Here is a 27,421-nt window from a genome sequence, read left to right on the forward strand (position 1 = left end):
GGCAGTCTCAAATAGAGTGATGTGGGCAAATATCAGAATGGGGAACTGGACAGTGAGACTTATTTGTGCCTCCTATGGTCCCACAGAAGGTTCTACTAAGATAGATGTGAAGGAATTTTTTGAGGCTTTAGAGAAAGCAACTGACACAATGAAAAAGGAAAAGTGGGTCCTTGTTTTGGATCTAAATAGCAGAGTGAGAAATGATTGTCAGACATACAAAAATATTTTGGGAAAATTTGGAGAAAAGAGCAAAGCTGATAATAATGGCAAATACCTGTTGGATTTATGTTCAGGACATGGACTGGTTATTACTAACACCATGTTCCAACGTAAAAATGTGCACAAATTCACATGGAGAAGAGAGGCAAGGAATAAGAAAAGTCTCATTGATTATGTTATTGTTGTTTTCTCCCTGGTGCAGGACACCAGAGTGTACAGAGGATTCGAAATTGGAAGTGATCACCATTTAGTTCTGAGCAGGATAAAATTGAATTTCATATTTAAAAGAATAACATGTGAGAAAGTTTTAAAGCGAATAAAAGTTGAGCAGCTCTCAGATGTGAACTGTAGACTTAAATACACAAATATTATTGAAGAAAAAATGAAAGAGTTTGAGAGCAGGAACCAAACTTTGGAGATTCATTAGCAAGTCCTGAAGAAAACACTGATTGATTCAGCCAGAGAGGCATGTGGTGAGGTTGTCTGTAAGGATAGAAAAATCAGAACTCCACACCTGGTGGACAGGCAGTGAAAGAAAAGATGAAAGCATATCAAAAGTTCCTGGCAAATAAGTCAGCTTGTGCACTTAGAGAATACAGAGACAAATGTAAGAAAGCTAAACACTGTGTAAAACTAGCTATACAAAAGTCATGGGAGGACTTTGGAAAGAATATAGAAAATAAATATCAAGAAGATGGCAAGATATTTTGGAGGTTGTTGAAGAAGCTCAGAAATGGAGGAAAGAGTGATGTAATAGGAATTAGAGATGATAAAGGTAACATGAAAAAAGGAGAAAAAGATATCCTTGAAGTATGGAGTAATTACTTCTAAAAATTGCTAAATGAAACGAGCAGTGATGACAGCACAGTGGTAAAAAACACTGACCAGGTATGCAGTCAGGAATACATATCCATACTTGAAGTAGAAAAAGCCATCAAAAGCCTGAAATGTGGAAAGGCAGTAGGATTAGATGATATTTGACCAAAAATGCTCAAGTATGGAGGTATAAAAGTCTTACAGTGGCTGCACTGCATAGTTCAGAAGGCCTGAACAGAGTGACGAATTCCAGATGATTGGAGTAGAGCTCTCATAGTACCCATATATAAAAAGGGAAATAAAACTGAATGTGAGAATTACAGAGGTATTTCTCTTCTGAGTGTTCCTGGTAAGATATATGCAAGTATACTTGAGAAATGGTTGAGAGGGATTGTGTAAGAGAAGGTTGGTGAAGAACAAACTGGATTCAGGCCAAATAGAGGTTGTCAGGATCAGATTTTCACCTTATGACAAATAGTTGAGAAATCATGGGAATATAACAAAGATCTGCATTTAAGTTTTGTAGATCTGGAAAAGGCATATGATAAGGTTCCAAGAGAGAGAAGCTATTCAAAACGTTACGGTTATGTGGTGTCAATGGGACATTATATCAAGCAATACTTTGTCAACCATTTCTCAAGTATTTATCAAGTATCAATTATCTTTCTCAGGACTCTCATATCTGCAGTCTCTAGTCTTTGGTCAAGTGTTTTACTTCACACCCAGCTCTCAGATCCATAGGTTAAAATTGGTTTTAAAACTGTCTTGTATACAGCTAATTTCTCTCTTATTCCATATAAATTTATTCAGTTTACTGCCTACCATACCAGTTTTGTTCATTCTGTTGTCTATTTTCATATTTAATTTACCATCTTCACTAAAATTCATGCCTAAGTAGCTGAAATGTTTTATACTTGTTCAATAGGTTCTCCATTCACAATGCAGCTGATATTTTCATTGCTTCTGCCTATTTTCATTATCTTTGACTTGTTATTGCTGACCTTCATACCATACCTATCACAACAGTTATTTGAGTTATAAGTCAGCAGTTAGAATTGAAGGAAGTATAGAGAGATGGTTTAATGTTAAATCTGGTGTCAGACAAGGATGTACATTAACCTCTCTGTTGTTCATTATCTATATGGATTACATTATGAAGGAAAGTGGCATTAAACCTGATATCAAAATTGGAGATGTTAATCTCAGCTATTTGCTTTATGCGGATGATGTTATACTTCTAAATAAATCCGCTACAAATCTGCAAGATTCGCTGACTAAATTGAATAACTGTTGTGATAGGTATGGTATGAAGGTCAGCAATAACAAGTCAAAGATAATGAAAATAGGCAGAAGCAATGAAAATATCAGCTGCAATGTGAATGGAGAACCTATAGCACAAGTAAAACATTTCAGCTACTTAGGCATAAATTTTAGTGAAGATGGTAAATTAAATATGGAAATAGACAACAGAATGAACAAAACTGGTATGGTAGACAGTAAACTGAATAAATTTATATGGAATAAGAGAGAAATTAGCTATATACAAGACAGTGTTTAAACCAATTTTAACTTATGGATCTGTGAGTTGGGTGTGAAGTAAAACACTTGACCAAAGACTAGAAACTGCAGATATGAGAGTCCTGAGAAAGATTAGGGGCATGAACAGATGACATCAATGGCAATATTATATTAAAAACAAGGATATCAGGAAAGAACTTGCCACTGTCAGCATCTGGGAATGTGTTAGCAGAACTAATCTCAGGTGGTATGGTCACGTAAACAGAATGGGAGAGGAAAGATTAGCAAAACAAGTGTTCTCTGCCAGGTTGGCTGGAAAAATACTCAGAGGAAGACCAAGATATAGATGGATTGATACAGTACAAAGTGCTTTAGATGATAGAAATATAAGATCTGATAATGTTGGAGTGTTGACAAGCAACAGACTGATTGGGATGAAAATTGTAGATAGGAAGTTAGTAATGATGTAATTTTTTCATGTAGTACTATCATATCCCATATACCCTTGAGAGTATATCAGGAATTTGATGATGAACTGACATGTCTTCTTATATCCTAAAAGAAAAAAAAATAGAGATTATTACAATTTGATGAAACATGGAGGGGTTTAAGATATGTTCTTTCTTGTGGTTATATCTGTTGCTTTAATATCATTTTTCGTTCTAGTGTTTATGAGAACTTTTCATCCTTCCCCATTGCATATAAGGTATAAAATTGCAAATTGGATTTACAGTTAAGTCATGTCAGCTGTATGTTTTTTTTTACAGTATTCAAAGAGCACATATATATTTTTTTAATTTGAATTTACATATTTGAATTTCACATTCCAAACAAAAAGTTACTTTTTTTTCCTAAGAGTATTATTATTCTCTCTCTCGCTCGCGCGCACACACACACACACACACAGTATTGCGTGTGTACATACTATTTTTCTATCCATTTGACCAGATCATATGCATTGTTATCCTGTAATATCTGCCCTAAGCAAACAATTTCCAAAATTCTTCTATACCTTGCAATTTTTGGAGTGGGATGCCAGTTCAGATATTAAATGTAGACCAATGTGTAAAGTATGGTACTACACATTGGTCCACAGGAAAGGTGAAACAAAGTTTTTTCAAGTTGTCAAATATAATAGGGTTGTTATATTTCTCTCATCTTCCTTACACCCTCTTTTACTTTGCGGTGTTGAGGGTCCATTGATCATCGGACCTCACTCCGTTTACAGGATAAGGTGGTCAGCCTTATGCCCCGGTGTATCCTATGGCCTGTAGCGTTGAGTTCTCAAGGCCAGTTTGCCTGCATTGCAGGATGAAAAACCCCAGAATAAACTGGGGAAAAAACCCTGCTGTCCATGCCCAAGACTGGCTAACTTGGCTATGGCTGAGGAAGATCCTTCAGCTCCTCACGTCACCGACGGGTTGTTATATTTGACAACTGCAATTCTTGTGAAGGAAGAAACAAGTCAGTTTGGAGACGATAGTGGATGGGGGGGGTTTGAAGTTCTGGGTGAACTTTGCAAAAGTTGTGAAAGTAACTTTCATTACCTTAATAAGAAAAACATTGCCAAATCGAGATAAAGCAATAGGGTCATTGAATGAGACATTCATCATGCAACATCTTGATAGCTGTACACAATCTACTCACTGATACAAAAGATAGCAAAGAGATAAGAAAACACTATAGAAAATTTAGTAGTCTTAAAACTGGAATGTTGGCTATGAGGATAGATTGGGAGATTGTGATTTGTATATGTTATCAAATTGAAGGAAGAGAGATGATAGAGTTGAGATTTATAATTTGATGAGAGAGTCCGAGTAGGTGATGAGAACAAGAGGTCATCTCTAGAAATTATATAATATAAATGATATACTCTTCTTATGGGTTTGATGACAGCTGTTTATGTGGAGACATTAGCATTAAGTACTTTACAATCCATGTCATCTGGATGTTTATTTGTTTATGGGCAAATATCCAAACTGCCTGATGGTATACATTAGTGTAGTTTACTAATAATGATTTCATAGTCCTTTATTAAGACGATTGTTGAGATTCTTCTTAGACACAATTTTGCTCTTCTATTTGCAGTGCTTCTGCATTTGGTAGAATCAACACCTGCTTCTGGTTGGAAAAAATCTAAGTGTGAATTTCATTTGGATGTAAGAAATGCCCTTTTCAGCTGAAGGTGAGTTAGCCACAGGTGTCACGTGGTCCTGGTTTGCAGAAGGAATCTTCTGTTTGACACAGAAAAATAAACTTTAAATACATATAATACATGTTGCTTATGGTCTTAGTTGCCTCTCCATATTAATTAGCACTGCCATAGTGCAAATGCAATTGCAATATAACATCTGTTCTGCATTTGCAAATATCTGGTTTGAAATCCAGAACATGAGGAATATGTATTAATTGCTTTTCAAGTGAAGGTGGTTAACTAGTCTCATGCAGAGATGGAAGGTTTCCTCCCAGAAAGTTAGGTTTTTACATTCCATTTTGAACATGCACCTGGACTATTAATGCAAATGTGATGCAATGTCTACGAATTGAAAAGTGTCCTCTTCATGAAGCATTAGTATATTTTGTTTACTTTTAGGAAACACGTGAAGCCAAGAAACAATTAGGGGTGTCTTTAACGGAAATAAATGCAAAAATATAATATCGGTGCTATTGCTGTTTGGTGGATGAGCACCGCATGCCTAGTACACCTTGAATATTCGTCACTGGTGTGTGTGGAGAGAGAGAGAGTAGTTAATTTGTTTTGAGATACACATCACTTTTATTTTGTGCTATTTTCTATGGATTGGATTCATATGAAGACATTAGTACTTGTTGCACTTTTAAGTGAAATTAAAAATGCTTCTATAAGCATCACTGGACTTCCTTAAATAAAATATTGTTAACTTGCATTATTTATACTGCTCAGCTTTTGAAGTAATTAGTAAACCTCAATTTGTGCAAAACAGTTATAATTAGTAATAATTTCTTTTTTTAATGTGTGATTGCTTAACTAAACTTTTCATTTACAGTCTACACTCACTACAGCAATTCATCATAACAAATTTACTCCATTCATCCCACTCTTTGGACAAACCATGTACAGGTAGTTCCTGACTTTCTAGTTAATTCGTTCCTACTGTGCACTTGTAAAGTGAACACTCGTATAGCGGGAATTTATTTCACTTAGCAATGTTAAAAATGGGTTTCATTCTCAATAATGGAATTTGACCATAGTAATGTTAAATAAAGATCAGCTAAAGAATATTAACAGCAATATTCAGCCATTGTGTTTGATCACTTACTCATGTAGTTAAAAGTCTCTTATATAACTGTAGATTGCATTGATTGCACATTTTTAACTTCCTTCAAATATTTTTCTTTAGCCTTTAAAACTGTATTCACAGTTCAAGTGCTTAGGTAATTTCACAGAAAGATCATTAACACTTATTCTGTTTGCATGTTTGTTATGATCTCACATGTTGTTTCCAGTGTTATTCCTCTTTACTGACTGTTAATATCACTATCCATAGTACCACTCTATTTTAGCACTGTGTTGTATTAATAATAATGTTCGTATGGGGTTTCCCCCATTACTCCTCCATTCCTTTATGGGGCGGGTTGAACCCTCCTGATGAGGGATTAAGTATTATATATATATATATATATATATATATATATATTTATTTATGACTGCAGATCTGTGTGTGTGTGTTCATTGGCCTGGTTTGCCTGTTCTGAAAAACAAAAAATCTGATGAGACCAGCTAACTCACCTTTAGTCGAAAGAGACCAGATAAAGGTTCTTCACATCATAGACAGGGAATCAAACCAGGTCTTTCCAACCAAAGGGCTTCATCTATACCAACTGAGCTATGGAGGCTCTACTGTATTCTATTAATAAAGGGATATAAATATGAAATAAGACAACAAAAATGTAGAGCAACAAAACCACTCTTTGTAGCGTTGGTGTGGTAATTGCTTTGTATTATGTGAGTCGGTAAGATTCTCTCATCTGCCTGAAGAAACAAACGTGCATAGTAATGTACTGTATAGCTGTATGCATTTAAAATGCCATATTTATAAATGTTTAGCATTTATTTATTGCAGTCAATGTTGATATTTTCGATTTTGTTGATACTTGAAAAAAAAAAAAACTTGTAATGCAAAAACTCAAAGTAGGAACCATCTGTAGTTCTCAGACATCCTAAGCATCAAGATCATTTGCACTCAGTGCTTTAAACACTGATCTCTACTATCATTCAGTTGGATGAGGACGATCTGATCGGCTTCAGTGCCACCAAAATGCAGTGTTGCCATTGCTTGCACAAAAGGGATCTTAGCTCACCTACCCTTATTCTCAGTAATACACAGATCACAAGACAAGATCAGATCTCTCTTTATCTCTGAACTGGCATTTACTTCCAGCCTCATCTAGCATAAACACATCACAACAGTAGTTTTCTCACACTAAAAAACCAGGCATGCTTTTCCACTCTACACAACTCCCAAATCCAGCCATCCTTAGAATATTGTTCATGCATTTGGGGTAGTGCACCTAAAAACTCCCTAAAAATTCTTGACACTCCAGAGAAAAGCAATTCGGTTCATAGATTACCCTTCCCTCGCACATATCCTAACTGCTATCACAGGTTTTGGCTCTGTATCTCTTCTAAAAGTACTTCTACAGGTACTGCTACTACTACTACTACTACAGTGAACTGGCAAACATCATTCTCCACTTTCTATCAGATTAAAACAAGAGCAGCTGTTGCATCTGTTTTCAGTACAACTGCAAATACATGAAATCTGCTTTTTCTCTTCCTCATTTATTCTATTTACCTCTATCCTATGGAACAGATTTTCTCATAACATTAGATTTCTTTATTCTCAGTCCTTACCTGCACTCCACACAGCACTGATGTGTTATAAGTCTTTTTTGCATATAGTTTATAAAAAAAAAGTTACTTCCATCTTGTGTGTGTGTGTAATATATATATATATATATTTTTTTTTTTTGTTTGTTTGTTTGTTTTTGTAGTAGCACAGTGCAGCACTTTTCTTTTGTCTTGACAAGTCTTGACAGTAAGTGGACCTTTGGATATTGTAGGCACACTCCAAATGCACCAACTTGTTTTGTACTACTTAGGTAAGAAAACTTATTAATGAATTATAACTGTTTGTATTTATTATTTTTTTTAATGACAAATTCAAATCCTAGCCTGGTTGACTAAGTGGATGGCATCTTTGCTCTTCATCCTATTATGTCATAGATTTGTGAAAGGCTTTAAGTGGTGGACAGTTTTTATTGCTTGCTGCTTGTTTGAAGCCTGAAGTTTCTTAAGAATAAGGTTTGTTCTCAGAGTAGAATTTCCAGATTTTCTAGCCCGTGTTATTAAAAGAAATATACAATTCATTTCTGAACTTTATGGGTTGGTTTCACATAAAAAATAAAATAAACTGCTATAAGTTAGCAAACTTTTGTAAATAAGTTTGACATGAAATGTAATACAGAAAACATTTTTGCCTTGACTGAATATTATGGAAAGATCTAACTTTCAGTACAGATAATTAATGTAGTGGTTGAGTCAAATGATGTTATCTCAAACTGGGAAAAATATAACCAGCGTTTTCTTTGTTTTCTAGAATTAGAAATAAAATTAACTGCAAACAGAAAGAAATTATAGAATGCTTCTATAAAAATAAATATTTGGAATATATACTTACTTTTTACTTACCAGCAGCTGCCTCTCCTCAGACTCCACTCTTCATGATTCCTCCTCAGTGGCCATCGTTCTCTCATTCTCTGAATGTGTCCATACCATTTCAATGCAGATGCTTTTGTCCTCTGCATAATAGGCTGTTCATCTTCCATCTCTGTTTAAATATATGCATTCCTCAGATGATCCGTATGGGTGGCTGTCATACTTTGTCTGAAGTAATCCATTTCCACAATTACTTGTTTCTTTCCTCTAGCTATTAGTGAGGCTCCAACACTTACACCCATAGGTCATTACTCTCTATAAATACACATCTTCTTACTCGAGACCTTATGACTCCATAAAATACAATTCATGGTTCTAATAGTCACTTGTGCCCATCCTGTTTAAATGCTCTGTCCACTTTATACTAACTGAACTTATCTATCATGGAGCCCAGATACTTGAAGGCATCCACTGATCATTTAAAAAAAATCTTGTTATTTTGTCTTTTTTGAAGACATTTTTTAATAATTATTTTTGTGATTTTATAAAAATAAATGTTTATTTGGAGTATGCATGGAAGAAAATCTTTTTTTTTTTTTTTTTTTTTTGACTATTTTGTGGTTTTATGTGATGCACTAATAGTTTCCCTTTTTCAGCAGCCATGTACAATATTTGACAAAATTAACTCTTAACATTATCTACCTGAAAAGATGTCAATTTGCCTTAGTCATGAGTGAGTTAATTTAGCATAGAAGTTGATGTATTTTGTTCCATCACATTATGAAATAGGTGTGTCAGTTTGAACACAAACATATTCCCATCTTCTTTCATGAAAGAAAGCTTCAAGATGCAATCCAGAAAATTCTAAGCACAACTTCCATGCTTCATGAACATTACTAACCAGATATGAATCCTTATGAATTTTCCACCTTTCAGTGCTAAAGCAACATAGAGAGAAAATGATTGCTGATATGTAAATGAATATAACCCATCACATCTGCCATTAATTTCCAAGTGAGCATACTTAAGGATGCCTTAAGCAATGCAAGGGTTTCTGGGATTGCCACATTTGTACAGTGGAATTGTATTTTGAACAAGACAACCTCATAAGACAAAGAGGTGATTAACTGGTTTAAAAATTTAATGTCATTTTTGTTACAAACAGAATAACAAAGTTGAACTGATTTTCATTTTTTTTCCTACATAACACTTCATTGTGATGAGTCTTCGGACCTCTTGGAGGTGTCACGAATAATAATAATAATAATCCTCCCGCGATGAGTCTTCAGACTCCTTGGAGGTGTCACGAATAATAATAATAATAATTATTATTATTATTATATAAAACCTCCAGGGAGTCAAGGACTCATCGAGGGAGGCCATGAATCACCCACACTAACTGTCATACTTTCTCTTAAATTCATTCCCATTCATTCACTACCTCTAAAGGCAAACTATTCCACTCACTCACTTCTCTGTGAGAGAAAGGCCTAGCTCTTACCCTTTGACTGCAAACAAACTTAACTTCCATGGATGCCCCTGTGTTCTTTTCTCACCTTCCATGTAACAAAAAATTTCGTTAGACGATATCCTATAACACCCATTCAAAAGTTTATAAACCTCTATCATATCACCCCTCTTTCTCCTGTTAATCAGAGTCTGCAATCCACATACTCACAATCTGTCCTCATAGTCTAAATTCCACAAACCAGATATAATCTTTGTAACTCTTCTTTGCACCTTCTCCACAGATTCTTTATCCCCTTTCAACCAGGGATACCAAATCTGTGCACATTAGTCCAGGTGCAGTCTTATCAAGGCCTTATAAAGAGGCAAAATGACTTTCTTATTCTTACATATCCAAGTTCGCTTCAATATTGCAGTTATCTTCTGGGTTGTATTTGCAACTTTTGCTATGTGACCTTTGAACTTCAAATTCTTATCTACCATTATGCCAAGATCCCTATCTTCATCAATTTCTTGTAGCATAATCCCATTAATATAATATGCTGCTGGAAATCTCATCATGCCAAAGTGCATAACTTTAGACTTACTAACACAGTATTTATTTTTTCCCAAATTTCCAGCCTTTCAAATCATTTTGTAAGTGCTGGATATCAGTAGCATCCCTGATTGCCCTGCCTGTCTTCACATCATCGGCAAACAGTTGCACATCACCTGTTAGATCCTTCCTAATGTCATTAGTATATAGATTGAACAATAATGGCCCAAGGACTGAACCCTGAGGTACATCACTTATCACCTTAAATCTGGCAGATTCACATCTGTCATATACCACTTTTTGATATCTTTCTGTCGACCATCCACTGATCCAAGTCAAGAGTTTATATTCCAATCCCATATTCTTCAGTTTATGCAACAGCCTTTCGTGTGAAAGGCTGTTGCATAAACTGAAGAATATGGGATTGGAAAAGTTTATTCAGAGAAGTCAAGCTAAATGTTCTATTAGAATGATGTTCTCCCATATCTCTGGCAAATTAATGTAGCCATATTTGTTGAGATTGGGAAGGGCTTCGTAGCTAATTCTAAAAATAGTCTTTTTTGATCTCTCGCAACTTCTCATAGTTAGGTTTAGTGGAATAAATTCAGAAGAAATAAACACCAGTTTAATTGTTCTGATATTTTGTCTGTTACAGAGCAATTTCGGATACAATATAAAAATTGTAATAACACAAAAAACAATGAGTTGAAGAAATACTGGAACAGTTAAACCAGTGTTTAATTATTTATTTGTGTATTCAATCCATTAAACCTAATTAGCTTAAACCATCACTTAAGCATTAATGACAAGCAACATCTATACAGTACAGTTTTCTTTCATTTAATTCCAGTTAAGCTAATCCTTAAGAGAATGGATTAAGGTTTTGAAAGTGCTATGGATATTATATTTGCTGAGAATTTTAGCTATCTTTTCCAGTGTATGTTGAAATATACGCTGTAGGAATGGGAATAATTTTACTGAGATTTGTTATGTTGGTTGCATGAGGAATGCGGGAGGGATATATACAGTTTGTCTATTTCATAAGGGTTGTAGCTGTTAGCTGAAGTGTTTCAAAAATACCTAAATCAATAACAAGGGCCATATCATATGAAAAAAATGCCCTGGTGCTGTGTGTTTTGAGAGTGCCATGCTTGTGGGATGGGTAATGGTGTGATTGCTTATGTAATTACCTTCCAGCATATGTGGATTTCCTTTAAACATAAAAGGATAACGAACCATTTGGTAGTTGTGTAAGTAGCATATCTAAGAAGGGGAAAGTGATGCTAGTTTCTTTTTCTATAGTTAAGTGTATTTTTGGATGTTGGCTGTTGTGCACTAAAAATGTATCTAATATGGCTAGGCCATGAGGCAAAATAGCAAACACATCATCTACATAGCATAGTAGTCAAACATTTGGTCAAACTGCTTATGTAGAGCAGTGTTTTAAGTGCTCGACTTTCTAGAAATTCCTCATAAATACGTAGAAATAGAAATTGCCTGGGGAAAGGGGGCGGGGATGAACTGGTTGCAGTCTCATCTAGTTAATGTATTTTTTCTTTCCATGAAAAATCACCCGAATACATGGTGAATTTGAATAATTCATTTATAGCAGAAGGGGAATTTGGCTTGATAAGCGCAAAGGTTTCTGTCAGTGGTACATTTGTAAACAGTAAAGTAATATCAAAGATGACCATAATGTCTGAATCTTTCAGATTAAGATTTTTTTTTTTTTTATTAAGGCTTTAAAGTGAATAGGATTTTGATAAAGTAGAAGTCATAGTTGGGCTGTCTGCTTTCAACTATTAGACAAAAGGGGGGGGGGTATTGAATTTGTGAATTTTTTGACCCCCCTGTGTATATCTGAAGGAATTTGACATTGTAAGGTTTCAGTTTTTTTATATATATAATTTCTTTAGGTCAAGGTGTATTTTTTTTTTTTTTATATTTATACACTTTCTTCTGAGATTTGGTAGACTCATAATCCACAAATCTATGTAGAGGAGTCTTTGAGAAGATTATTCATTTTTTCTGTTATACTCTGTTTGATCCATAATCATAGTCTCATTACCCTTATGTGCTTTGGGTGTGATGATTTTTATTTTATTTTTTAAGGCTCATATTTCCCCTAGGCAAAATGTTGCTCTTGGAGTTTTGAATTTTGCAAGAATTCTGGCCACATCCAAATAAATATTCATAACCATAGTGGGAGATAGATTATAGTACCATGCTCACTGCTAGTAATGATTTCTAGAGCAAGGTAGTACTTATCTAGGAGTGATAGCAGAATTATGACCTTGACTGAAGGTGTTGATAATGTCTTCTCTAACTAGCTGTGATGATAAATTCATTATTCCATCTTAACATAGTTGATTTATTTTACCAGGATGTATTTTATTGTTGAAGAGCTTCAATTTTTTTCAAGCAACAGTTTTGACTTTTTCAAATTCTTCAGTTCCTGCTATTTTGAAGATGGTGTAGAGGATTGACTACAGTTCTGGATTTAGTATTCTTCTTCTTTTTTTTTTTTTCTTTCTCCTTGCAACAAAGTGATAGTGGCACTGAATTTTGTAAATGCAATGTAGATGCAACATGAAATAATGCAAACTATCCCCACATGTAGATACGTTTGACATTTAGTAGAATGAAATGTTGATGTCCTGGCATCTTTTAACAAGGGCAAGAAGCCTGTTGAGTTGTCATGCCAGTTTTAGTTTCCACTTACCTAATTGACATGCTTTATGTGGGAAAGCTTCTCCATGTAGAATTTGAATATGTATACATAGGCTTACAGTGGTAGTTATTTGTAACAGTACTTCATAGTATAAACAACCAAAAGAAAATAAATAATTTACTGAATTACTAATGTTATGGAGGGTATATAAGGAGAAAGGTGACCAGCATGGTAAGGAAGGCAAAATCAGATTTTGAGAAGAAATTAGCTGAACAGGCAAAAGGAAATTATAGTGTTTTCATTGTGGAAAGTTTTCATTGGTGGAAGGATAACTTTAATGAGCACAGATTAGTAAAGGGGTAACAGAGGCAGACGAAATTGTTGAGCTTTTGAGTGATCAATTTGCAAGTCAAGATATTGTTATGACAGAGGTGATAGGGACTAGCGTGAAAAGAGGTTGATGAATTGGAGGATATTGCAAAATCTGAATGCAAATACAGCTGTGATATTGACTTGCCTTTTAAGGAAATGTGCAGGAGAACTGGCGATGCCTTTGACTAGAGTGTTTAATTTAAGTCTCTGCTCTGGCAAATTCCCAATTATGGATCAATCAGTATCTCAGGAGTGATTGTAAAAGTATTGGAAAAGTATTCAAAAGTGAATTCAGGGGGTGGATAAAAATATGATATTCTTCTTGTAGATAGGCTTATAAACTGGTTAGACATACTTCTAATTTTTTTGGATATGACAACGCAAACTCAATTATTAATTATAAAAACTTTAATAACTACCTATATTTCGGCAATGTTACATTGCCATCTTCAGGGATCACAAAACAATGATATGTGCACACAGGCACTCACACTAAGCAAATGAGGCTGAAGGAAGGTAACTGAAGTCGGTCCTAGAGTCCTAAAAGGTGCCCCCCTAGTGGGCTAAATTGGGTTGTCTTGGCTGTTGGGCTGACGATCGTAGAATGTATGCTTCCCAAATTGTTGAGGTTTGGGAAGTTTTTCAGAGCAGAGACTGATTCAAGGAATAATCTTTTATACTTGTACTTGATTTGGTATAATAAAGTGGCCTTCTTCCAGCATATTCTGTGGTGGGTGTCCAATGCATGGTCAGCAAGTCCTGAGTGGCTGTATTGGTGGAACCAGATGTAGTCCTTGTGTGTGGATATCCTGATATTGATTGTCCTGCCTGTTTGGCCATAGTAGGACAGTTTGCAACTACAATGGACCTGATATACCCCAGGTAGGTCTAAGAGAGGTGGCTGGTCTTTGGTGGAACAGATGAGGGATGGTAATGTCTAATGTGGTTTGTAACTAGTTGTGAGGTCATTTTTTTTTTTAGGATTTTTGTTGTTTTTTTGGATGTACCCTGGATATATGGAATGTTGATAGATTTAGTGTAATCTCTGCTATGAAGGAGAAGGGGGGAAAGTGGGGTTGTGATTAACTGGTTTTAATATTTTTTGGATTTTTTTGGGGGGGGTTGTAGCCATTGGCTAAAAAGGTGTTAAGGATATGGTTAAGTTCAGTAGCTAGGGCATTGTTATCTGAACTGATTAATTTTGCCCTGTTATATAGGGTTTTTATAATCCCATATTGTCAGGAAGGGGGGAGGGTGACTGCTGGTGAATGTTATCTACCTGTGTATGTAGGCCAGCCTATCCCTGGATTCTCTGTTTACAGTAAATAAACAGAGAATCCAGGGATAGGCTGGCCTGTAATCAGAGTGTCTAAGAAAGGGAGTGTGTTGTTTTCCTTTTCCAAGGTAAACTGGATCCTGGGGTGTTAATGGTTTAAGTGTGTTGAGAAATTGTATGAGTGTGTCCAGGCCATTTGACCAAAAGTTGAACACATCATCCACATAACATAACCAAACAGTGGGTTTATGTGAGGCAGAGTTTAAGGCTTTTTCTTCAAATGTCTCCATAAAGAAATTGGCCAGGGGTGGAGAACCCATGACTGTCCCATCTATCTATTTGTAGAATTTTCCTTGCTAAAAGAAATAGCCTGAGTTCATGATGAACTGAAATAGGGCTGAGATATCGAGAGGAAATTTGGCTTGGATGGGGTCTAATCGATCTTTGAGTGAGACATTAGTGAATAAGGAGGAGACATCAAAACTGACCATTATGTCAATGTGTTTGAGTGAGAGGTTTTCTATAGTGGCTTTAAAGTGGGCTGAGTTTTTTTATGTGTGAGGGCATGTTGCCAGTATATTGTGTGAGCACTTTGGCTAAATGTTTGGCTAATTTGTATATGGGGGAATCATTGCCATACACAATGGGATGTAATGTAACATTTTGATTATGGATTTTTGGTAGTCCATATATCTTGGTGGGGGGGGGGAGAGTCTAGAGTTAAAACTTTTAAGTCTGTTAGTCACTTCCACAGGCCAACCTTCTTAAGGAGCCTATGGAGTGTTTATTCTGATTTGGGCCAACCTCTCTATAGAATATGATTCCAACTAGCACCCATAGTGAGTGGTCTGTGAATGCTCCCTGTGAGGATAGATTGAGGGTGTGTGGATTGTAGAAGTTGGTTATTAGGCAAAAAAGGAGAATATAATAGAAACATTTAAGTCTCTATGTTTAAATATTTAAACAGAAAGGGCATGAGGACTAGGACTAGATGTTTTGCCTGATGTTAGCAAGATGTTAGTAAATACTCTATTAATGATTTCAAGGAGAGGTGTGATAGATATTGTGTGGAGGTGCTCATGCGATAATAATAATTATGAAAAAGTAACATTTCACTGGATTGCCAGTGAAATGTTAACAGTTACCCTTCCACATTTCTAGCATCTCCAGAGCACAAATTATAAATGTAAATGTATTGCACTTAATTACATAGTTATAGAAATAATTCAAATTGTAACTGAAAAGGAACTAATGTCAAGCAAGGTGCCTTTTAGAGACCAGATAAAAATTTATTCAGAGAATTAGGCTCAGAATGACTGTCTCCAGATTGCATATGAATGCAGCCATACTTGTCGAGGGAGTGTTTCATAGCTGATGATCCTAAAAATAGTCTTAAACCTGTGTGAAGGAATGTACATAGCATGTTTTGATAGTCCCGACTTGCTATAGATGATTGTGGACTTAGTTTTTATGTTCACAATGAATGTTAACAGAATTATCAGTCTGTCCACAATTTTTCTTAGCCTCTTCTCAAGTAAACTTGCATAAATCTAATTCAGTAAGATAATTCAGTAAGAATATTCGTTTTTGGAATATTCAGTAAGGAAATTCCTCCGTAATTCTCACATTTGGTTTATTTCACTTTTTATAGCTGGATACTATGACAGTCCTACTTCAATCATCTAGAATTTGACCTTGCAACCAGTCTGAATGATACATTGCAGCTACTGCAAAATTTTTTTTTTACTTCCAATATTTTTGAGGATTTCTGGTCAAATAATATCATCTAGCCAAGTTGCCATTCCATATTTTAGGTTTGGGATTTTTTTTTTTTCTACCTCACATGCACATGTACTGCATTCCTCTTGAATATTTTCTGGCTGTTCTGTCACTGCTTGTTTCATTTAGCAATCTTTTAAAGTATTACTTTAAACACATAGAATACATGTTCAGTTTTCACACCACCTTTATAATGTTTGATTTCTTTGACAGTATTCTTTCCTCCATTTCTAAGCTTTTTCAATAGCCTCCAGAATATTTTACCACCCCTCCTGATATTCATCTTCCATATTCTTACTAGAAACTTCCCATGATTTTTGTTGAGCTACCTTTACTCACAACAAATTTTTCCGTCTTGCATTTCTTTGTATTCTTTCACAGCACATGCTAACTTATTTGCTAAAATTTCAATATGCTTTCTTCTTTTCTAGCACTACCTAACTTCTTGAGTTCAAGGTGGAGTTCTGATTTTTCTAACTTTGCAGACAATTTCACCACATGCCCTACCTGGCTGAATCAGTCAATCAATATTTTCTTCAGAGCCACCATGGAATCTCCAAGGTTTGGTTCTTGTTTTCAATCTTTCATTTTTTCTTGAGTTATTTGAGTTTACAGTTCCCTCTCTGAGAGCTTTGTAGCTTTGATTTGTTTTAAAACTTCCTTACACATTTTTATTTTCAATATGATATTTGGTTTTATTCTGCTCAAAACTAAATGGTGATCATTTCCTGTTTCCAATCCCTCGTACACTCGTGTGTCCTAACCAACATGAAGATATTGCTATTAACAATAACATAGTCAGTGAGACTTCTTATTTTGTGTATCTTCTCTCCTTATGAATTTGTGCACCTCTTTATGCTTAAATGGGGTATTAGTAATGAGTAGTCCATATCCTGAACAGAAATCCAGCTGGCACTTGCTGTTATTATTAGCTTTGTTCTTTTCTGCACAAGGAATATTTTGTGATTATTATTTTATTTATAAAATTACTCGTTGTATTCTTATCATTTTTTGATATCTACTCTATAATATAAAATAAGCCTTTTTTTTGTCATCAAATTTGAGTCATCAGAATTTAAGGAGAACTGGCCTGCCAGTCTGGGGGGGGGGGTCATCAAAATTCAAGGAGAATTGGCCTACCGGTCCAGAACCTTGGGGATTGGGTGCTGGGGGGACCCCTTTTCGAGTCATCAGAATTCAAGGAGAACCGGCCTACCAGTCCGGAACTCGGGGTGGGGACGCCGTAGGTATCAAGGGGCAGAGCCTCTTAGTGTGTGTGTGTGTGTGTGTGTGTGTGTATATATATATATATATATATATATTTACATCCAGATAATGCTAAAAATTTATTCATATCATCTTCTCACCACTTGGAATTAACAGCAACACAACAATCAGAAGGAATTCTCAATTTTAAATATTCTTATGTAGCCTAAGCCACACACCTGTTACTGTTTCATTATGTACATTTAATTAATTTCATTTGTATATAGTAATATTTATTTGTGTGTTTCAGTTATCTTCCTTGGCATGAAACATTTTATAGGCTTCTTAATCACATTGCTACTATAACTAACGATAAAAAGGTAAGTCAAACTTTACTGTACTACCAATGTATCTACATATTTCTTTTACTCATGTAATTAATCAGCTATTATTATTATTATTATTTTGGGCAACTCCAAGGAGTTGACAGATAAATAGCTATATAGTTAAAAGATTTATATTTCAAAGCAATCAATTATAGACCAGTCATTATTTGCAGGGATGGTAATTAGTGTTGGAAAGATTAATTTTGGTCAGTATTCAAGAGAGTAGATAGCACTTTAATCCTCTATAGAGTACAGCATGGCTTTATTAAAAGTGAGTTTGCTCATGTTTTGTGATAATGACTTCAGAGTTCTATAAGGTAATGGATATATCACAGTGTTTCTGGATTTTACCAAGTTATTGTATAGAATTCTACACTGAAGGTCAGGATACAAACTCAGATAGATGGAAATGCAAAATAGGTTTGCAACATAGATGGAAGAGTAGCTGACCGATAGGTATCAAAGAGTATGTAGGTGGAGGACCATGATGATTACACAGGATTCTCTTTACTTGGACTGAGAAGCTATTAAATTTGATATGTTGTTTGATGTTTAAGAGTTCTTGCTGTAATAGTTTTGATGTAGAACAAATAGTATGGGCACATTGCAATAAAGTGAAAAATGTTTCCCTACAATCCACTGATATAATGACTAACTTTGCTATAGAATCCAAACACAACCTCAAAAAATTGGATTATATGAAAGATACAGATCTCTGTATGGTGAAATATAAATCATTGAAAAATTTTTGATATATTCCTATAACTAGATTCAGCCAGAGATTTTATAGAATTTACAGAAACTCTAGTGTGCAAATTTTTGGACTGTTATCTAAATTTAAACATTCATGTTCTTTTCTATGTTTTAACTTCTATTGTCTTTTTACTATGAATTATAAATTTTGCTTCTTATTGTATGATTTAGCTGTTGAATTTTGTGCTGTTTCCACTGGACACTAAACAAAGGACATATCTGTGTTCACTCTTTATTTGATTATATTAAATTACTATCATATATTATAGTAAAACTGGTTGATGGTTAACCAGTTTTCATATTTGAAGGATTTTTTTTACATTTTATTCATAGGAGAGAAACCTAGTACATTAATTCATCCCTAGAATATATACTAAGAAGACATTTTTAAAATTAAATTGATCTTGAAAGTTGGGTTAGAAGTAAAATATCAAAGACTGGATGCAACAGATATGAGAGGTCTGCAGAAATTAGGTAAGTGAATGGATGGCATCAGTAGTAGAACTATATGTATGAAAAATGAGATATTAGAAAAACCTTCTAATATATTTATTTTTCTCGTAGTTAAGCATGTATAAACAGGTCCGATCTAAGGTATATTACTTAAACAAAGTGGAAGAAAGAATTTGTAAAAGGAAAAGGAGACCAAGATATTAATGGATTTATGCAGTTAAAAGGCAGAAACTGTCTTATTAGAAATCTGACAAATAATAGATCTGTTTGCGAAAAAAATGTAGATTGGAAACTACATGTAATGTGTTGGAATATCCTCTATATATCCTTGAGGTATATGCCAAAAGGGATGAGAATGGTGCTTATGCAGAAATAGTAGTGTTTTATATGTAGTGATGGATTTTATTATGTCCCATAAACTAAAACTGATGTGTTGATAAATTTTATTGAGCTTCCTAAATAATGAATTTCATCAGAACAGATGGACTTCAAATTGTCCTATTAACACTAACAAGTAACAACTGCAGTAAATTCTCGGTTACCAAATTTGATTACTGTGCCACAGTAATTTTTCCTTCATGTTCCTTCAAAAAGAGATGTGTTCACATCTCTTCTGTAAATAGGAAAAATTTTCTGGTCTTTTTTTCAGGTGAGTCAGCTAGTCTTAGATGCAGGGCTGGTCCAAGAGTATCTGATGCCCTTAGGCAAAGAAAATTTAGGTGCCCCTATACATTGTCTCTCTCTATATATATCTTGTCATACTCACACAATGACACATACATGTGGATATTTACTTAGCAAATCGCCTAGGTTTGCCTAATGATAAAACTGGCCCTGCTTAGATGGAATGTTGTCATTAAACTTTTCTTATGGCCAACCAGTCATCAAAATGCATCCATCCAGAATAGCTAATTATATGCATGCAATCAAAATGAGAAATGACAGTAATAAATGCTGAATACATCTATTAGAAATGATGCAACCTCATTATTTCTAATAGTTCACAAGATTAAATAGTTAAAATTATGATAATTCCAGTGCCTAACAGTTTCAAAAGATTTACATTATAAACTGTAATTTACTAATAAGGTCTACCATTATTTAAATTCTTTTAATGGATTAGGATTAATAAGTTTTTTCTTTAATTGAACTTTATCAACTTCATTAAAATATTTTTATGTTTAAAATGATTCTTTATTTACTTCTTAATAGGAGGATCAGTTGTCATTGTTTTTAAAGACGTTATATCAGACAGAAATTCCTGAACCTGGACTGGAACTTCATGTAGCTTATAACCAGGGACAAAGTGTAATGAATGAATTGTACTTTTGTTACATAAAATCATTTCAATTTTGTGTTGAAAGTATTCATTTCTTATTTTAAAAGTAATTTAAATGCACCAAATAATTCCCTTACCATTTATATCATTGTAATTATATTAATTACAGTTAGTACTACAGTTTGACAATATAGGAACAGAATCAGTCTCAGCCTGGACCTGGGGACTTCTAGTTTGAATTTTCCTGATTTCTGAACGATACAATAATTTAGCTAAAAAATTAATTAATTTAGTTGTTGTGAATGTCATTAAATGGCAGATTTGTCATCACCTAGTATAAGGTATTGTATGAATGATAATCCTTGTTCCATTTAATGAGTAGACTTTAAGAAAAGAATGGATGTTTTCAGATGTATGGAGTGAGTTTGAGAGAAGAATGGATGTTTTCAGATGTATGGAATGAGTTTGAGGGAAGAATGGATTTATAGAAGAGGGATAGCCTATACTTAAATGAGGTTACTAGGAGTCTGGAGAAATTAATTGGTATGAAATCTAACACACTGAGTCAGAGAAATGAGATAATGTTAGGAGGAATGGTAGGAATATATGTGTTAGAGCTATCATGTTATGCAACAGTGTTAATGATAGGAATGTGCACTATGGAAATGATTGATGAAAGAATGATAGTGTGTTCATTGGATTCAGACATTAACTCTGCAGAGGTCGCAGTCAAAAAAATTGCAGCGAGGTTGCGTGTATCTGAGAGATACATTCATTATTAGTATGCGCTAAAATCCAATTAAACTAAAAAAAAAAAAAACACTACAAATATAATACATGATGGTTTATTTATTTTCAATTACAATCTAGAAATTATTGAACAAAGAAACAAAGGAAAAAAAAAAATAAACCAATACTATACTGACATCGGAGTTCGCGGTATCTCTCAGATACAATTTACTATCAAATATCACTTTCACATTTGATTTTATCATTCTCATCATCGGACCTGAGTAACGTTTGCTGAATCTCTTCAACATCTGATGGATTATCCAGTCGATATATTTTTCCAGCCATTTTCAACAGTAAAAAAAAAAAAAAAAAAAAAAAAAACTAAACCAATACTGACATTGGAGTTCATGGTATCTCTCAGATACAGTTTGCTATCAAATATCACACACCTTTTGAATAACATGTTAAACCTAAACTGACCGCATAAACAGTGTGGAATGTCACTCGTAATATATGCATGCGCAGCTAGTCATGACCTCAAGCTATACACTGGATATGTGTAAGAATATTTATATTAAATGATTTGTTTGTATCTGTCAGATCAGCTGCGACCTCCATAGGGTTAAATATGTGCAAGGATGTCTGCATAAGTAAGGTATTTTATATTAGAGCAGAGATTTGCAAGTTGTCCAACTGGGCCATGCAAACCACAAGTGAATATACAAAAAAGTATGCAGGTATCTTATTATGTCTGTACACAGAGTTTGTTGCCCTGCTGTACATATTAGAGCCTCAAATTATAGACATTAGTGAGACTTGGCTATCAGAGGACGATATATTAACTAGCATCAAGTGTAAAGGGCAGTATTCTTAGGAAGGATAGGAAAGGAGGGGTGTGTTGCTAATGATATTGGCTCAGTTGAATCCAGTTAGAATTGAATCCTATGACTGCAATAATCTAGTAACAGTTCTCCATGTGGCAGTGAGGTGGAAGTCTACCAAGATCAAATAGATTGATGTGTTATGGACTTAGTAAATCAGTTGTGACAACAAAATGCATTACCAAATAAACATGATGGGTGATAAACGAATAATTATCATGGTGACTTTAATTATCTGAATTTTGATAGGTAGTGGTGGAATCCCATAAGAAGAATGAAATCAAATTTACTGAGCCGTTGCAAGACAACTTCCCAAGCAGCGTGGAACATTTGAAAGAATTCGATGTCAAAGAGGGTTAGATCTGATTATAGTGGTGGTAGTGGGAGGGGGGGGTTCCCATTTCAGGATTTGACTGCTCTGTCTCTGGTTAGTGACAGTGATCGTTACTGACCTCAGCAGTGATTAAGTATATTGGTGTTCCATTCAGGAGAGGTTACATGCTGAACTACAAAGCAAGAAATTATGAGCAACTGAGTAGAATATTAGGTTCGTTCCCATTGTACTGATTACTAGATGCAAAGTATTAAAAAAAAATAGATCATTGATGCAGTAGTGAAGTGTGTCCTTAGAGTTCAAAAAATAAACAGAGTAGGAGTGAAATATACTGCTCAAAATAATTCAGGGATATTCTTGTTATTATTCTTGTTAAAATTATTTCATGCTAAAATGTATAATTTGTTAAATTTGTAATAAATATCAATTATTTAAACAATATCTCATCAATTACATCCTATCCATAAGTTAGAAATATTTATTCATGCATAAAGTACCCAGTAGTTATAATTATTTGCAGAAATTTATAATTATCCGACAGAAACTAAAATATACGCTAATTGTTTTGAGCAGTGTAGATGGCAATTTTATTAGTCAAGAGATTCTTAAGGGAAAAAACACTGTGGAATGATGTCAGTTATGAAAATTATAAGGAGCAGGCCCAAAGAATTATAATTATTGTGGGATAAGCTGCTGACTGTGAAAAGAAACTGGCTCTACAAGTCTGAAGAAACCCAAAAGAATTCTATCATTCTGCTGCAAGAAAACAGTAAGAACAAATCATCATAATGCTAAATACAAATATAGACCTTATGATCTGTTCTGGTCTCATTTTTAGTCTAATATCCTCATTTGAGGTTTACTTGGAAATACATATTACTGTCAAGTCTCAAAGAAAGAATGAATGTAAAAAAATAATTACCGAATGCAGGTATATGCAGATAACATATTCAGAAGAGATTTTTTAACTGTCCATTTTGCTAAATGCTCTCAACCTAGCATTCACAACATTGATCTCACTGTGACCTCTTCACTGGATAGAAAAACTCGGGTATATGAAGAGATGTTAGAACTGTTGCACAAATTGAACAAAAATTTGGCAACAGTAGCTGATGGAATATCAGCCAGATGCTAAGAGAATAGTCAGCTGAACTGTCTGTACCTTTGACCTGGTTGTATAATTTGAGTCTCAGCATAGGGAAGATTCCACAAGAGTGGAAAGAATGTATGATAATCTCAATATGCAAGAGTAGTGCATACAGAAATGGGTTGACAGAGAATCTATACTTTGCAGTGACCAGCAGAGGTTTACTAAGGGAAGGTCATGTTGGAATAACTTGCTCACATTTTATAATAATATTACTGTTGAGATAAAGAGGAACAGATGCAATTGATATAAATACAGATATAAATTAATAGCTTTAACGGAAAATGTGCACTAAACATATTAAAGTCAGTTTCATGGCTTACACATATAACAAAAATTATGTAGTTTATTCAAAAACTCCAGTATATTTCATTCAACATTACTTGGACATCATCGGGGGGGGGGGGGGATAGATCATTAACCACATTCAAAAGATGAATCAAAATAATGAGTCAGCTTGTGTCGGTTACAGCTGAAATATATGATATCACACTATTAGAGTTCAAAGGAACAGTTCTAGCAAGTTGCATAGATTAAAAAATATCTATATATTTATTTACTAAATTAATTTTTATAAATTTACATTGCTGAAGTCAAGCCTTTTTGGCTCTTTATTTTAGTAAATACTTTTACGCACCAACCAAGAATTCGCTTACGAAAAATACACCTCTCCAACGTTTCAAGTTCCTTAGTACTGAGAGTGTGCTCTCTTAAGGTTTCTGCCTGGTCTCTGACGAAAACCAACCAATTTGTCCATTTTATTCCCCTCCCATTGGTCCATTTTGAAACCTTTTCAAAATGGACCAATGGGAGGGGAATATAGAGACACTTGGGCATAGCGGTTATCTCTCTTATAAGGTCTGGCTAGGATAACTCGGAAATGCCGGCGAGTTTACTCCCTTAAGCACTCTGGTCAAATTTCATACAAAACTTTCATTGTTTCTACATTTGGCTTTGAAATAATGCTGAATTTAATATCCACTTAATTTTTATAAATTTGCGTCACCGAAGTGAAGCCTTTTGATTAACCTTGCCGATGTTTCAAGTACTAAGGAACTGAAAATTTTTCCTCTCAAAGTTTCTGCCTGGTCTCTGAAGAAAACCAACCAGTTTGAAACAGCTGTCCAGCCAGTGAAACCTTTTCAAAATGGACTAATAGGAGGAGAATATATGGATACTTGGGCATAGTGGTCATCTCTCCTATAAGGTCAGGCTATGGCAACTCGTAAATATCGGCAAGCATATTCCCATAAGCACTCTGGTCAAATTTCATACAAAACTTTCATAGTTTCTATATTTGTTTTTGAAATAATGCTGGATTTAATATCCACTTAATTTTTATATATATGTATATAATAAAACAATTATTATATACATAATGATTGTTATTAATTAAAATTAGTTATTAATTTAAAAAATTATAAATAATTAAGTGATCACTCTGCAAAATTGGATATTGGTATATAGTCTGATCGGTTCAGGTTTGGATGATTTATTAACATTTCACGTTTCAAAGAAGAGATGATTGAATTGGAACTTGCTAGAGTGAAAAAGTTTTGTCTGGTTCCTTACAAAGAACTCTGTGCTTAGTATCAGTGGCATGAGAAGCAAGGCTAGACTTGATAAATTGCAAAAATGTAATATAATCATGATGTTCTTCAATTCTAATTAAGGCAGAATGCCCAGTCTGTCTCTTTAAATAAAATATTAATTAATAATTATTTTATTATATATATATATATATTTAGAAAATTAATATTTGTATTGACTAGAACCCGAATATAACAAAAAAACTTTAATGAATCACGACTAGTTTCATTGGTGTCCTGACTTCTTCAGGTGAGTAAGAAATAACACAAAACTTATAAAACTAACAAGGTAAAAAACATGGCCTTTTCAGCTTAATAAAAGAAGAAGAATAGCAACAGTCATATTTGAAATGGTGACCTTGTGCTATTGTTAGCGTGAGTTGAATGTGAGTGACAGCTGAATTTAGAGCACCAGTACTGGATTACTGCGCTATGGGAATCAGGCAAACTGTAGCTCAGATTGTTGTTTATGTGTGAAGGGTCCAGAACTAGTCATATTTGAAATGATGACTGAGTGCTATTATTAGCATGAGTTGAATGTGTGTGACAGCTGATTTTAGAGCGCCAGTACTGGATTACTGCGCTATGGGAATCAGGCAAATTGTTGTAGCTCAGATTGTTGTTCATGTGTGAAGGGGTCCAAAACTATTTCTTTGGATTCTACAATTCGTCTTTCAAATTCATCTTTGCATATATATATAAATTGGTCGTGCGATCCCAATCAATTTGGTGTTGACGTTCTTCTAGGTTAGAGTTGACGGAGAAAAGAACATGACTGGAAAGGGTGCTCGCTCGTGTTCTTATGTAGGAGATGTCACGTCTATGTTCCTCAAGATGTAGCGAAATAGATTTGTCTATCTGACCAAAATAAGGTCGACCACAGTCGCACATAACTTTATAAACACCTGGAAAATGTAGTTAGTTGTGTTTTGGTTTTGGCCGACTCAGAAAAGAATGAAGATTTGGTAGAGTGGTATATTTCTTCATAATCCTAGCTAGTTTTGGGGTAAGAGAGCTAATAAATGGTAACTGGATATGCGTGATAGGGATGGATTCATCTTCTTGTCGAAGTAGTTGACGTGGTCTCAAACGTTTAGTGATGTTACGAGATGAATATCCATTATTTAAGAAGGTGCTTTTCAGGAAGTTGAGTTCTGTTTGAAGGTCTTCTTCTGTGGAAGTAAGACATCTTGCACGATGGGCAAGAGTGGAGATGATGCCAAGTTTTTGAGGGAAGTGTTGAGAAGAGGCATGCAAATATCTATCAGTGTGGGTGGTTTTCCAAAAAATCGAAAATTTAAAACAATCAGGTAATCTACTGATCTTTAGATCCAAAAAGGGGAGAACGCCATTAATCTCTAGTTCTGATGTGAATTTGATGTTCTGATATTGATTATTTAAATGGTTTAGGAAGTTTTGTAGTTCCTCTAAACCATGTTCCTAGATAAGGAAGATGTTATCTATGTATCTTAACACAGTTTAGGTTTTAATGTAGTGATAGAAATAGCTCTCTCTTCAAAATCTTGTAAAAAGATGTTTGCTAAGACTGGGGATAGAGGGCTGCCCATAGCTATTTTGAGAGAGCTATTTCAAATATGACTGTTGCTATTCTTCTTCTTTTTATTATGCTGAAAAGTCCATGTTTTTTGCCTTGTTAGTTCTATAAATTTTGTGTTATTTCTTACTCACCTGAAGAAGTCGGGACGCCGATGAAACTAGTCGTTATTCATTAGTTTTTTTGTGTTATACTCAGGTTCTAGTCAGTACAATTATTAATTTTCTAAATGTATACATCCTGAGTCAATTCTAATAATAATATATATATATATATTATTTACGCAACTTGCTACAATTGTTCCTTTGAACTGTAACATAGAGCTATGACATAGACACAAGCTAATATATATGCATGATTTATGACTCATTATTTTGATTCATCTTTTGAATGTGATTAATGGTCTATCTCTCTGACTGATGTAATGTTGCATGAAATATATTGGAGTTTTTGAATAAATTATATACTGTATATTATCGCCTATAATGCGATCCATGTATAATACAAACTAGAAATTTTGTTTGAAAACTAGCCCTGAAATGCCATGTCCACGTATAATGTGATCTGTTAATCTTGTTCCATAACATTATAAATAATACTATACGAATTAACGAAAGAAATATTTATTTTAAAACAAAATGTCAAACTACAATACAAATTAACGAAAGAAATATTTATTTTAAAATAAAATCTCAAAATCCTTTAAATTCTTCATCTTTTGAGTCATCAAACATTTCATTTATAAATTCATCTGT

At 34.3% G+C, this 27,421-nt stretch overlaps 1 protein-coding gene across 2 annotated transcripts in view; it reads left to right on the top strand.

Moving 5' to 3' along the window:
* LOC150104054 (DENN domain-containing protein 1B-like) overlaps positions 1–27,421 on the top strand; it is a 251,038-nt gene that overhangs the window by 66,406 nt on the left and 157,211 nt on the right. For both annotated transcript variants that reach the window (XM_090396720.1, XM_090396721.1), the window contains exons 5-7: positions 7,588–7,695; positions 17,868–17,937; positions 20,362–20,457. In XM_090396720.1, the coding sequence (XP_090252846.1) occupies positions 7,588–7,695; positions 17,868–17,937; positions 20,362–20,457 (274 nt within the window). The remainder of the gene's footprint in view (positions 1–7,587; positions 7,696–17,867; positions 17,938–20,361; positions 20,458–27,421) is intronic.

The sequence above is a fragment of the Typopeltis vanoorti genome, chromosome 8 (assembly GCF_054136105.1).
Source record: "Typopeltis vanoorti isolate ZY-2024b chromosome 8, IOZ_Tvanoo_1.0, whole genome shotgun sequence".
NCBI classification, from domain to species: Eukaryota; Metazoa; Arthropoda; class Arachnida; order Uropygi; family Thelyphonidae; genus Typopeltis; species Typopeltis vanoorti.